The 13,071-nt window shown below is 38.8% G+C and overlaps 1 protein-coding gene across 3 annotated transcripts in view; it reads left to right on the top strand.

The window, feature by feature from the left end:
* Positions 1–13,071, top strand: part of ntrk2a (neurotrophic tyrosine kinase, receptor, type 2a) — an 82,199-nt gene that overhangs the window by 53,906 nt on the left and 15,222 nt on the right. For 2 of the 3 annotated variants that reach the window (XM_071483117.1, XM_071483118.1), the window contains 4 exons: positions 4,918–5,048; positions 10,535–10,707; positions 10,857–11,012; positions 11,849–11,939. In XM_071483117.1, the coding sequence (XP_071339218.1) occupies positions 4,918–5,048; positions 10,535–10,707; positions 10,857–11,012; positions 11,849–11,939 (551 nt within the window). The remainder of the gene's footprint in view (positions 1–4,917; positions 5,049–10,534; positions 10,708–10,856; positions 11,013–11,848; positions 11,940–13,071) is intronic. The other variant, XM_071483119.1, reaches the window with a different exon arrangement.

Genomic DNA, 13,071 nt, shown 5'->3' with positions numbered 1-13,071 from the left:
TTTGACTGCATGGTACATCTTCCAATATTCCAGTCATATTTACCTGACTGACTGACTGACAAGAGAGCTTATCAATCCTTTCATCTAACTACAGCATCAAAGTGAATGCTAATATTTCACAAACTGTCAAACTACTTCTTTAAATGAGTCAACTTTAAATTCACAGAGTCTCCAAATTGTAGCATTAGATTAAAAAACAACTAGAATGTGTTAGGAGGACTTGACCTCATTGTCCTCAGTAGTAGGTACGGCCCTGAGCTGAAGCAGAGATTTTTTTTCATCCTCTCTGTTATGTTACACCCTCCTCTTGCCTTTGTGAACAGTATCTCTCACTTTTTCCACTACTTCAATCGCAGCATGCATTTAGTTGTATCAAGGGAATGAGGATTAACATTGTTCTGGAAAATGTTCTTCATAAGTCAGCACATACATACAGGTACTGTATTTTTCAAAACACTAATTTACACAGACATGCTGACACACGCGAATATACACATACAGTACACACTAAGCTTGGGAAAAAATTTAGGTCACAATTAGCTACACCCTCTGATAGGAGGGCGCGTAGTTGGGAGTAGTGGCTGACTAGAAGGAAGTGTAGTGGAAAAGGGCTCAATTGGTCCTGTTTTCAAAGCATCTGTCAAGCATGATAGTGCCTTTGACCTATCAGATTGTTCAGTTCAAACTAGCAAACGCACAATTTCCAAGTGGTTCAAGCTGTTTTACACCAGCATCCAGGGTCATATAAAGATTTTGGGCGGATGAGAGAAGGAGGCAGAGAAGAAGAGGCAGATGGCAAACAGGGAATAATTATGTCCCAACATTAACATTAATTTCTTTGGTTGTTAATAAGATGCTGATTAAGGGGAATAGGTGTGAGAGGTGGCTCTATGGGGAGACATAGAGAGATCGGAGGAGAAGGGTAGATGCAAAAAGACGAGAGAGGAGGTGGTTGATGGGAAATATTATTCCTCTTGATGTTAATGTTGTACTCGCTGTCATAAACAGGTGATGGAAAAAGACTGATGGAGCAACAGAATGGGAAGAACATGCGCCTGGATGTTAATGTTTAGAGGATGCCGATTAAAAAGCGATAGGTTTAGCAGCTGAGGCAAATGGCAGCAGGGAGAAATATAAACGATGGAACAGAGACATGCTAAATATGGAAAGCGAGAGTACGATAATGAGGCTGGATGGAGAGATGCTAAATGAGGGAAAATGAGGGAATATGATAAGCATGGAAAACGGGTACTAATTAAGAAAAATATCAGAGAATAAGAGTGCAAAGTTTGGTAAATGGGGAATAATATTTCTGTAGATCTTAATTAAGGATACTGATTGAGGAGAAGAGGGGTGATGTGTAGCGCGGCACATAGAGATACAGTAATGAAAGCAGGATGGAAGAAGGACTGTAACACTGGCAAAGGCAGACAGAACTCATGAGAGATATAACACCATAAAAAATAACAATTTAATTTTGAAACTTCTTAATTGCTATGTGCAATAATTATGTAAAGTCCTTGAATGTGTGGTGCAAAATTAGTTGCATTAACACATTATAAATCTAACAATAAATACAAATTTGAAAGAATTGGCATGACACGCTGTGAGCCAACACCAAATCTTCCTGCCAAGGGAGGAAAAAAAAAAAGTAATAGGGGAAGCACTGGTCTGCACACATCAATTTATTTGCTATTTGAGGGCGTTAATTAAGGAGAAGTGGTGCGAGGCGTTTTCATGGGTGAACGCTTATTACACAACCACAGTAGGAAATGGTGCGGTGAGGTAATTAGCTGGGTAAATGGTGGGTAGTTGTCTTATGGGTATGTGGGTTTAATGTGTGTTGCTGCTGCACAGGGAATTGTGTGTGTTCTGTGACCTGCCTCCATTGTTATTTAACTGACAACTTAATGTCACGAGCAATAGATCATATATGCAAATGCAGACTTTTAGCCACACTGATACATCAAGACACTGTTTTCGAACCGTCTCCTATAAACATTTTTTTTACTATGAATAACTTATTAGAAACAGCACAAGAAATATAATGTCATGTGAATTATGTTTTTATCAACATCATAAGGAAACATTTTTAATAAATGAAGTTGCCAAATCTTAAAATGTTCATATACTAAAAATTGTGAATTAAATTATTTTATTTATTTATTTATTTATTTTAATTCATTGGGTTTCTCTGCAGTATCTGCTCACTGCAACTAAAGCTTAATGTTTAAGCGCTCAAGTGTGCCAGGAAAGATTAGAATCTGGGTTGAATATTAAAGTAAGAAAAGTAACTGTGACTTTGAGCAATTTATTAACATTTAACCGAAACGACAACCTTTCCTCAACCTTGATCCAAAGTACTTTTGTTACCCAAATCTTACCACACAACATGAGAACAAAATATAGCACTGGCATTTTTTGCAAAACAAATTTTAATATGTAGCTATAATTTCTAGGAGACAGGGTTGACATACTGTTTTTTTTTTTTTTGTTTGTTTGTTTGTTTTTTGTCATTCGGCTGCTCCTCTCAGTGGTCGCCACAGTGGATCACTGCATATTCTAGTCTTGCACAAGTTTTACCCTCTACAGGGAGTCACCAATTAACCTAACATGCCTGTCTTTGGACAGTGGGAGGAAGCAGGAGTACCCAGGGGGAACCCACACAGACACAGGGAGAACATGCAAAGAACCCAGGCCCAGGGTTCAAATCCAGAACCTTCTTGCTGTATAGCTAACCACTGCACCACCGTGCTGCCCAGGGTTGACATACTGTATAGTGTACAGAGGCGCACATGCAGACACACTCACTCACACACACACACACACACACATTGCATGGTGGGTGTATTCTCCTTCACCACAATCTTACACTGAAAATTAGATGCTTTTGGATATCTGATGTAGCCCAGCGATTCTTATCTCTCTCTCTCTCTCTCTCTCTCTATCTCTCTCTCTCTCTGTCTCTCTCTCTCTCTTTCTCTCTCACTCTCTCGCTCTCACTGTCTGTCTCTACAATATTGGGTTATGGTGGACCTCAGTAGCTTACAGTGTAGATCGATGTAGCTTCTGAGAGTCTAGCTGGGCTTTAATGTGATATTCTGAGTGGACAGCTTTTCTTCAAATGCACCTCTTAATCACATCACAGATAAATCTCATTCCTTGGTGTCCTCTGTGTGTGTGTGTGTGTGCGTGTGTGCGTGTGTCTCTGTGTGTGTCTCTCTGTGTGTGTGTGTGTGTGTGTGTGTGTGTGTGTGTGTGTACGCACACATGCGTGTGTCTGTGTGTATGTTCACGAGATACCCTAGTGCATGTATTATAGTGTATTTCCTTGTATGGAGACAGTTGCACATCTGGCCTGTAGTCAAAGAGACAGGGTTTAGCTTGGTTATAGTGAGGGCACCACGCTGTTAATCATTCTGTAGAATAAAACCTAGTACCATCACCATGGTGAGATGCCAAATTTTCTAAAAATCAGCTGGCATGGAGTCACGAGTTACTTAGCAACAGAGAGCAGGTTCGTCGACTCTGATCCAACTGTGGGTGAGCAGAAGGCAGGAAGAGATTATGTGCATGTAACAGACAAAGAGACACGTCTTATAAATTGACATTACAGTAGAAACTGGATCAATTTAGTAGACAACAAAACTGTGAATTTAAATATTTAACATATAATTCATATGATGTATTAATGATACCATGAAATATTTCTGTAACTGGAAAAATATCCTCAGACATACACTATTAAATAATGATCTTGCCTCTGCCAATTTTACTTGGGTAAAATAAATAAAATTGGCAGATGGAGAAATATGCCCTCAAGAGTGTGTGGATTCTGAGTGACAGAGAAAACTTTAAGAAATTATCATACATTTTTCCACTTTAGAGTTAGAACACTCTGCAGATTTTTTTGTTCTAAAAGGAGACAAATCTACTGTAACACTTTATAATACAGCCAACAGATATGTAAATGTAGGCTGTGGTAGTGGAAGAACACAAGACTGTGGGGAGCAAAGGAGTAACAACTGGGCATTTTAGAGGAAAGGAGAAATGAATACAACTCTAAGTCATTTTGTAAATATTGGCTACCAGGTAACAAAAATTTGGGAACAATGGTGTGTATGAGAAAATACAATATAATTTAGTACAATTATAAAAAGGCGAGAAATTGGTCTCATAACGGGGACGCTGGATTGGACACATACCTTTGTCAAGTGTACAGTTATAGAAGATTTTTATTGAACATATCTTTCATGTTTAATGAGGAACCTAGTAATTATTATTTCAATTATTTTAATCACATGGTAAGAACTAGGTATGTGGGCTGTGTGGCCTTTTTACTCTTTAATTACCAAGGAAGAACAAGGTTTTTAACACCACTTTTCACAAACTTCAGTTTCATCTCTCAGTGCTGTGCCATGTGGATACCCAGGATTTACAAAACTACGTGGTAGATTTCATTTCTTCTTTCCTGTAAAATGCCCAATTTTTACTCCTTTGTTCCTCATACCATTGTTTTCCTCCACTGTGCCTACATTTAAGTATCAGCTGGCACCTCAGTGTTATATCGGCTTCTGATTCATACAACAAAATTACGTGGGAAAGTGTGGGCTGTATTAAAAAGTGTATAAAGCACATCTACCATATAACATTTTACTTTGCTTAAGTCACTAATATTTGTGTTACAGTCTTGTCTTCTTGGGAAAAATCACAGTCTGTAAGGCAAATAAACCTCACATGAATTTAACTGATTGAATGAAATGGTCAAAGTTAAATAAGTGAAATATAGTTGACATAATGCCACAACATCAGGCATCTATCAGATATATGACCTGTAGACATATGCAGTATAGAGGTATGTAGTATTCCTAAACCAAAATGTTTTTTTGGTTTTCTCTGTCTCTCCTTGTTCTATAGTCGTCCAACATATTAAGAGACACAACATTGTCCTGAAGAGGGAGCTGGGAGAGGGAGCCTTTGGAAAAGTCTTCCTGGCTGAGTGTTACAACCTCTCGCCCGACCAGGAGAAGATACTGGTGGCTGTCAAGGTAACCTGGAAGTTTAATTGATTTGATTTAACTTTTTTTTACTGCAAATTCCTGAGAAACAAATTCAAATGTTGAAAAACGTTTTGAGTAACTTTCTGCTGTGCGAATGTCTAAAATCCTGTCATAATGTTTATTAAATTCAAACTTTTGTCTTGGAATAACAAATAACTAATAGTTACAGCCAACAAATAAGATTTCATAGGAGACCTTTAACTCACAGCTATAAGCTTTTATTTCAGTTTTTGTGCTTTTGTTGTTACACATTTTTTTTTAAATACACAGCATCTTTACTACAGGAAAAAGAGTCCCTGACCTCCAGAATATGTCTAAATCTGCCTATTTTCACTTGTCTTATTGTCCTTAAAATGGGAGATTACTGTGTGATAGACTGTGGGGATTGTGGAAAAATCTGTGACCAATCATCAGTTAATTGAACAAAAGCTATGGTAAACCAAAGAGCGCACGTAGCAGGACAGATTGTCTTTGTACAGAGAAATAAAATGCCATCCAGTCTGCGTCACGAACAAGGTATTCCAATTTATGAGGAGTCTAGTTTCAAAATGAGATATTTTGAAAATCCCTACTCCCAAAGAATGATTGGTGGCACCAAAATAAAGGCCATTATGATATTATTGAAGGTTAGGTGAGTTATTGCCTTCTCTACAATATTTTTGCAATGAGATATGATACCTAAAATACATTTGAAATATTGAACAGTTTACAGCGGATAATCTTATGTTCCTGAAATGTATACATGACATTGTGAAATTAAATCCGTCTTATGGCGTCTGTACAGTATTTAGACTCTCCGTTCACCATCGCTTCACCTCCATTTCCTTTACTATTGTTAGAAAGTCGTTCCTCTCAACAGTTTCTTTGTAAGCAAAAGGTGAAATTACACTCAAACCGCTGACTTCCGGGGTCAAATTGAATGGTTTCTCAGGGAGCATCCTCCCATCATATCTATCCATCCTCCCATTTACCCATCAAGCATGCTTTCTCTGCTGGTCTGCGGTGAAACAGGATCTGATTGGTGAAGACCTTCTCATTAACAATACATGACCTGCGAGAACAACCCCCCCCCCCCCCCACCACCACACTTCTAACTCCGTCCTCCTTTACCCCCCACTTCCTCTGTCTTCCACACCTCACCTCTAACGCTCTTACCTGACTTTTTTCACTCTCTTCTGTCTTCATCACACTTCCTGTCACTTTTCTCTCTCAAATCCTCCACCTTCTTTTCTCTTCCTACACTTCCTTTTCCTTTTAGCTTAGCTCTAAACCGCTTGCTGGCCCATTTATGTTTGCTGCCAACTTAGCTTCAGCTCAGTCTGTGCACCCTGTAAAATATGCACCTGAAAATCCTGGGAAGCAGAGTTCTTGGTCTTGGGAAAACCTGCTGTATGTTGTTGACTGCATGTCAGAAATGGTAAAATGTTACATAACCAGCACTTGACCTAAAACTGAGGCTGTATATAGACGTGATTGTAGATGAATCATTTAATCATTGGAGTCACGTCATTGATTTAAGTCTCTCAACTCATCCGTTTTTTTTTTTCAATTAGCTAATGTACCACCTGCTTACAGAGTGTACTATAGGCTCTTCCTGCTCTGTTCGTCCTCGTCTTATTGTCAGTTCGCATGACTCACCATTTCTCTCCCGTCGTCTTTTCCTCCTCCTTGTTGCTGCATCGACAAAGATGAAACGTGATGAATGCTGCTGGAAACAGATTTTCAAATAAGCGATGACATTTCCACCAATTTTTCTTGTTTAAAGGCTAGGTTCACCCAAAAGGCAAAACAAACTGAGAGGGACTATAACTTCAGTTAAAAGTAGTTCACATTATGACAGTGAAGTCTCTGGATAATCCATAACTGAGATACTGTTTCTGGCAGAAATTTCAAAACTATAACAACCACAACCAAAATTTACATCATGATCATGGACAGATCATGAGAAAATAGGCCCCTGTGTACAGACAGGTACAGGGCCCCACACCCCTCTTGTATATAACCCCCAGAAAGAGACAACAAAATGATTACAATCAAATTTGCAACGCCATTTTGCAATGTCATTTTGTGTCTCTTTGCAGACATTTTTTGTCTTCTAGTCATTTTATGTCCCTGTATTGTTGTTTTGTGTCTCTTAATGGTCATTTTGCGTCCCTTTGTTGTCATTTTGTGTGTACTAGATATTTTCTGTCCCTGTGTGGCTGTTTTGTGTCTTTTTATGGACATTTTTCTGTTCTTTTTGCATCTCTTTCTAGTTGTTTTCCATCTCTTTTTGGTAGTGTTTCGTGTCTTTGTGGTCATCTTCTGTCTTCTCTGTCACTCAACACAGAGTCTCTGACCTTGGAGCCCTCTGACTTGTTTGATAATCCATCCAGTAAAATGGCGTTAGAGCACATACAACACAGAGAGGTCAACAAGTTGTTTAGGCATGGCTCCACATAGACATGATATCAAAGCAGCAGTTGGCATATTGACAGTGCATTTTTCACCAAAATGTTGTCATGGAAACAAAGGGTCCTGACGTTACGTCCAGGCTACCCTCTGTTACACCAGCTTCTGTAACTCACAGTTATTTCTTATCAGGCATTTCTTTCAAGTTCGTTCCTGTGGTTTACTGTCCAAAACCCAACCAATTAGTATGGTTAGATTTGAGAAGCTTTTTTTGGGGGGTGATTTGAATGAACTGACCCTTTTTATGGATTTCAGCACCAGGCTTTTGCTGAAGTGTACTGCTGTAGACCGTGTGGACTGAGTCCACAAATTAATTCATTAAAGAACTAAAGTGCTGTGATATACAAGATTGACAAAGGAGTTCCTGGCACTCTTTTGATTGTGTAATCTTGTTGAACAGTGATTTGCATTTTCTTTTGTTCACTCTCTGGAAGTTCTCTGAAATGTTGTGCAACATTTTCATGTAACTATGTTAATAATGTACATGAAGCAGCTCCAAGATTTGTCAGCGCTCTTAATCATCACTTCACCTCTTTCCTGAGAAATGTTGAAGGAAATCTCTGTAGCACTCTGTCATGCAAACTACACTACGGGAGCATGTTCCCCTGTACACCACACTAGACTCCACTCACTAATAGAGCTTAATGGTCTTGTTTTCAGAGTGGGCTATCAATCAGCCAGTCAGCCATAATACAGAAGCAAGTTTTACTATTACTGCACATTATACACTAAGCTGCCATCGATCACTGGCACACATCGACACCTGCAAATACTCATAGAAATAGGCCTATATGCATGCACACACACATCCATACGAATACACTTTGCATTCCTGTGTGCTATCAATCATGAACACCTTCCACTTTCAATAGTGTTGCCTTGCACACATGTAAATGTGAGCCACTAAATTCCCAAGCTAGAGGTTGCTGATTGCTTTCTATTTGTCCAGGGACCTGAATGTGTGCAGACCGGATGACTAACAGTGCAATATTATGGTTTTTGGCCTGGGAATTAATGCAACACTGAGTTCAGAGACCTTCTGGCTCACAGGAAAGTGTCTGTTGTAATGTTCCTGAATTCAACATTAATATGTTTTCCTCAGAACAGTGATGAATATTCGTGGCAGTGGTCATTTGATATGCTGAGCAGCTCGGTTAGCTGATTGAGCTCAGTGGTGCAATGCACATCTTTGCCAAGAAATAAAGTTTTTTTTTCTCTTTAATCATATTTTGTACTCCAGATTTCCTTTTACCAGGACCTCACTGTGAAAGCTATAAACAGTGCATGTATGAGTAGGCCTCAGTAGACCATTATCAGTCAAATTTGGATAATAAAATATGTAGCCATGCTCTATGTAGTGATCCATAGGCATTTTGGTGCCACTTTTAATATGCCACCCTTTGTAAAGGTGTATAAGTTTATAAATTTCTCCATTAACAGTCAATAAATGATTCACTAATGCATTACAGATAAGTTATAAACCATCAAAAAAACAGAGTCTGAGTTGCCATGTTGTGCCTGATGTTTCTCCTCCCCCAATATGATGCTTGCTTTGTCTTGTTACCTTTTAAGTTCAACAAGAAGACCCTTCCACCTGATCATTTAACCTCTTACCTTCTGGACAAAGTGCTTCATTAATGACTTATTAACACGTATAACTGAAGGTTTGCTGGCTTTTTAGAAAATTAAAAACTGATAGGTGTTTATTTATGTCTATTAATTATTAATTAATATTAATGTTAACATTACCAGTGTTTAGAACTGCATTGTCGTGAAATACAAGGTATAAACACCAAGTTGTTCTTTTTAATGGTCATCAGTAAATTATTTATTCAGCATGAATGAAGCCATTCATAACAATTTCTCAACCCTTCAGAATCAGAATCAGGTTTATTCCTCACATAGGAGGAATTTGCTTTGGTATTTTTGTGCGTGTTTATGCACAGTTATAAAGGTGGCGTAAGTGTTTTTATAATCATCATCACACGCATTCTCTGGAACGGGTCGGCACACATACTGAAACTAAAAGGGTCGTGCACTCCCAGCATGTGCGAACTCATCAGAGGAAAGTCAACCCAGGTTTCCCATACATGTCCAATATCACATTTCAAACTGAGATTGGCACGTAGACTTTGATACAGTATCTATGCTGTAATAATCCATCATATCATTATCATCCAGTATCACATTACAGCCTGTAATGTATATGTAATCTATGAGCCTCTGCTTGAAACTATGTCAGTCTCATTTTCTTGCATCTCAGCATTCTGGATGAAAGATCAGGGGTCGTTTCCTTCATCCTGAGCTTTGTTAGTGCCTTGTCCTTGTCCTTTAGGCCTACAGTACACCTGTAATAGGAGCCTCTATCCACATCCTTAGTACACAGACAAATAAACACACTCACACTCACATACACAAGGTAAAAAAAGAGACATATACCCATGTCATACAATGTAGGAAGATAATCAATTATTCATGTAGGACAGGAGGAATTTTCTATATTTTTCTTCTTTAGATGTGAAATGAATACAGACCCAGTATCATTTTCATTCCCTGCACCTCTCTCTCTCTCTCTCTCTCTCTCCCTGTTGTTCACACACTTTTTCTGTCTTTGTCACAGATGTTTGTGTTGCACAACCTGCCTGACAGATTTCCTGATTCATGCAAAGGAGAGAAAGAAGCAGTGAATATAATGAATGTAAACAGTGTTGTATGTTGTAATGGTTTACATTAATATAAAATGTTTCCATTTTTTCCTGCCCTGCTATTGTATCAGTCCTTGCTCAGTGCCAGTAATTTCACACCGCGTGTGCTGAGCTGCTGTAACTCACTTTTACAAGGCAGGACACTTACATTTTCTTTTTTCATAGTGGACAGTCAGCCAAATAGATTGGAGCAGACTGGATGCACTGTGAAAATGACTAATTGGCAACAGTGTACGTGGCATAATGTGTGAGTTTTTCATTTGTTAGTTTATTAAAATGTCACTGTGTGTGTGTGTGTGTGTGTGTGTGTCTGTGCAGACACTTAAAGAGGCCAGTGAAAATGCCAGGAAGGATTTCCACCGTGAGGCTGAGCTCCTGACCAACCTTCAACATGAACACATTGTCACTTTCTATGGAGTCTGTGTGGAGAGTGACCCTCTCATCATGGTGTTTGAGTACATGAAACACGGAGACCTCAACAAGTTCCTCAGGCATGGCTCTTTTCTTTAATACATAAGAATGTCATCAACATGGCAGCTGTTACACTGTTTAAAACACACACACACAGATGACAGGAAACAATATGAATCCAACAAAAAATAACTGAGCTCACATGTACTTTCCACTTGATCCCACATAGGGCTCACGGTCCAGACGCAGTTCTAATGGCAGAGGGCCAGACCACCAGACCTGTGGAGCTGACCCAGTCTCAGATGCTGCACATCGCCCAGCAGATAGCATCTGGCATGGTCTACCTGGCATCACAACATTTTGTGCATCGTGACCTCGCCACCAGGTTTGCCACTTACTCCATTACTAGACTCTGTGTTTATGTGTATGGCCTTGGAGAAGACATCATTATACCAGGACATTTATTCAGACTCTATATTTTTTGGAATACCCATATAACAAAGTGACCATTTTTTGCAAATGCAATAAAATAGAAAGAATCATGTTTCCTTTGGTCGTCCTTGAGATTTCTGTACTGCACAAATTCAGTTACTTGGACATAATTTGTAAATGCACAAACTAATACAATCCCACAGTAGCCAGTTTAACGACTGCGTTAATATACAGACAAGTATCTCTGAAAATTTAGAAACAAAGAGACAGAAAAAAGAAGCTTTCAGCAAATATTTAAGACAGTTCCTTTTTCAAAATTGATTATGTGTAACCATTTTACATCTGTTTTTATTATGTTATGTGAGAATGAGTCATTCACTCATGGTGTTAATCAATCAATCGGTCAATCATAGACCACAGATATATGCTGTTTTGCATAATATATACTTGTGCATTCTCTACTGGCTACCTATTTGACTTCTGTGTTTTTGGGCTGACTCTTTCAGCTGATATCTGACCTGCAGTATATTTGGCGTACATTACATACAATGTATTTTCAGAATGGGAGAGACACGCCTTTAAAGAAAGTAAAAATGCAGTTTCTTTACAGAACTCAACTGCATCAAGTCAGCAAATTGGCCAGAGTGTAGAACATGCTGAACAGGCTGACAGTAAAACCTTTACAGGGTTTGATAAATACAGTAGAGAGTTCAACAGCCTACAGAATAACCATGTAAAACAAACATTTCTGTACTTAGTTTGTGTTTGGTTATATTTATTGTCCAACAGAAACTGCCTGGTGGGTGAGAACCTGCTGGTGAAGATTGGAGACTTTGGCATGTCCAGAGATGTCTACAGCACTGACTACTACAGGGTAGGTGTATGTGTCGATATCTTTTCTGGCCCTTCTTTTAGCCTCCCTCCTCCCTGCTGCATGGGTCCCTTGCCGCTCCTTCCCTGCATGGGCATGACTGACGGACTCTGGCAGAGTTACAGTAAGACACTTGTTGTGGTAGGTTGACTAGGACTGAATGCAGTGCAGTGAAATTAAACATACACATAGCTGTGAATAGCTCACTGTGAAGGCACACTGTATGTAAGTGAATGGACTCAAGGAGTGGGGGATAACTTGCCTGCTTTGTTTGTGTGATTTTAAGTGACACCAGGTGTAAAAAAGAGCTGTTTATTAGGATAATTAATGCAGCATTTTCTGCCACTGAGGACCAATATAAACCAGTTGTTGTTGGGTTTTTCTTTTTAGTATAATTCATTCACTATTAGCAGGTGTTCATTTTAAATTTAGGAATGAGCCGTTCTCTGGAGACCTGGTTAATGACACAGCTGCATGACAAGCCCAGACACATATTAACACATTACTCTGATGGAAAATCTTTATCAAAAATGACAAAACATAAAATCAGAAACTCTTTTTCTGAACAACCAATCAGACACACCAAGATTTACAAAAAGACAACATTTAATCCAATTATTCTGGCACAGTTTTCATAAACTGTGAAAGAACTCTAAGACATTAAAACAAGAAAAAAAATTCTTCATTTGACAAAACTTTTGTGGGATTTTACCAAGGAAATATGAACCTGGAGGGTTATTTTGCCTGATATAATCAGTATATAACGTGCAGAGTCGCATAACACATACTATACAATAATATACAGCACTGCATTTAATAAATCTATTCATACTGCAAGACAGTGGGATATAACACGTGTGTCAGAAGGGCTACTCTGCAAAAAGGAAAGAGAGAGGAAATGTGGCTCCATTTCTAAAAAGAAGAGTGTGAGTTTATCTATTGTGCATGCGAGTGTGTGTGTGTGTGTGTGTGTGTGTGTATGCAGGGATATTTAGCAGCTCCACTGTGAGTGTCAAGATAACTCAGTGGTACTAGAGACAGCCGAGAGTGCATGTGTTTTCTTTCTTCTGCACAGTAATCTGTCAGCTTTCCAAAAGGACAAAATCTAATAAATTGTACTGATTGATTGATCGTGACTGTC

This window comes from Trachinotus anak, unplaced genomic scaffold, assembly GCF_046630095.1.
Source record: "Trachinotus anak isolate AG129_WGS33_773 ecotype Australia unplaced genomic scaffold, CSIRO_AGI_Tana_v1 ptg000008l, whole genome shotgun sequence".
In the NCBI taxonomy this organism is placed as follows: domain Eukaryota; kingdom Metazoa; phylum Chordata; class Actinopteri; order Carangiformes; family Carangidae; genus Trachinotus; species Trachinotus anak.
This window is presented reverse-complemented; position numbering and strand designations above follow the sequence as displayed.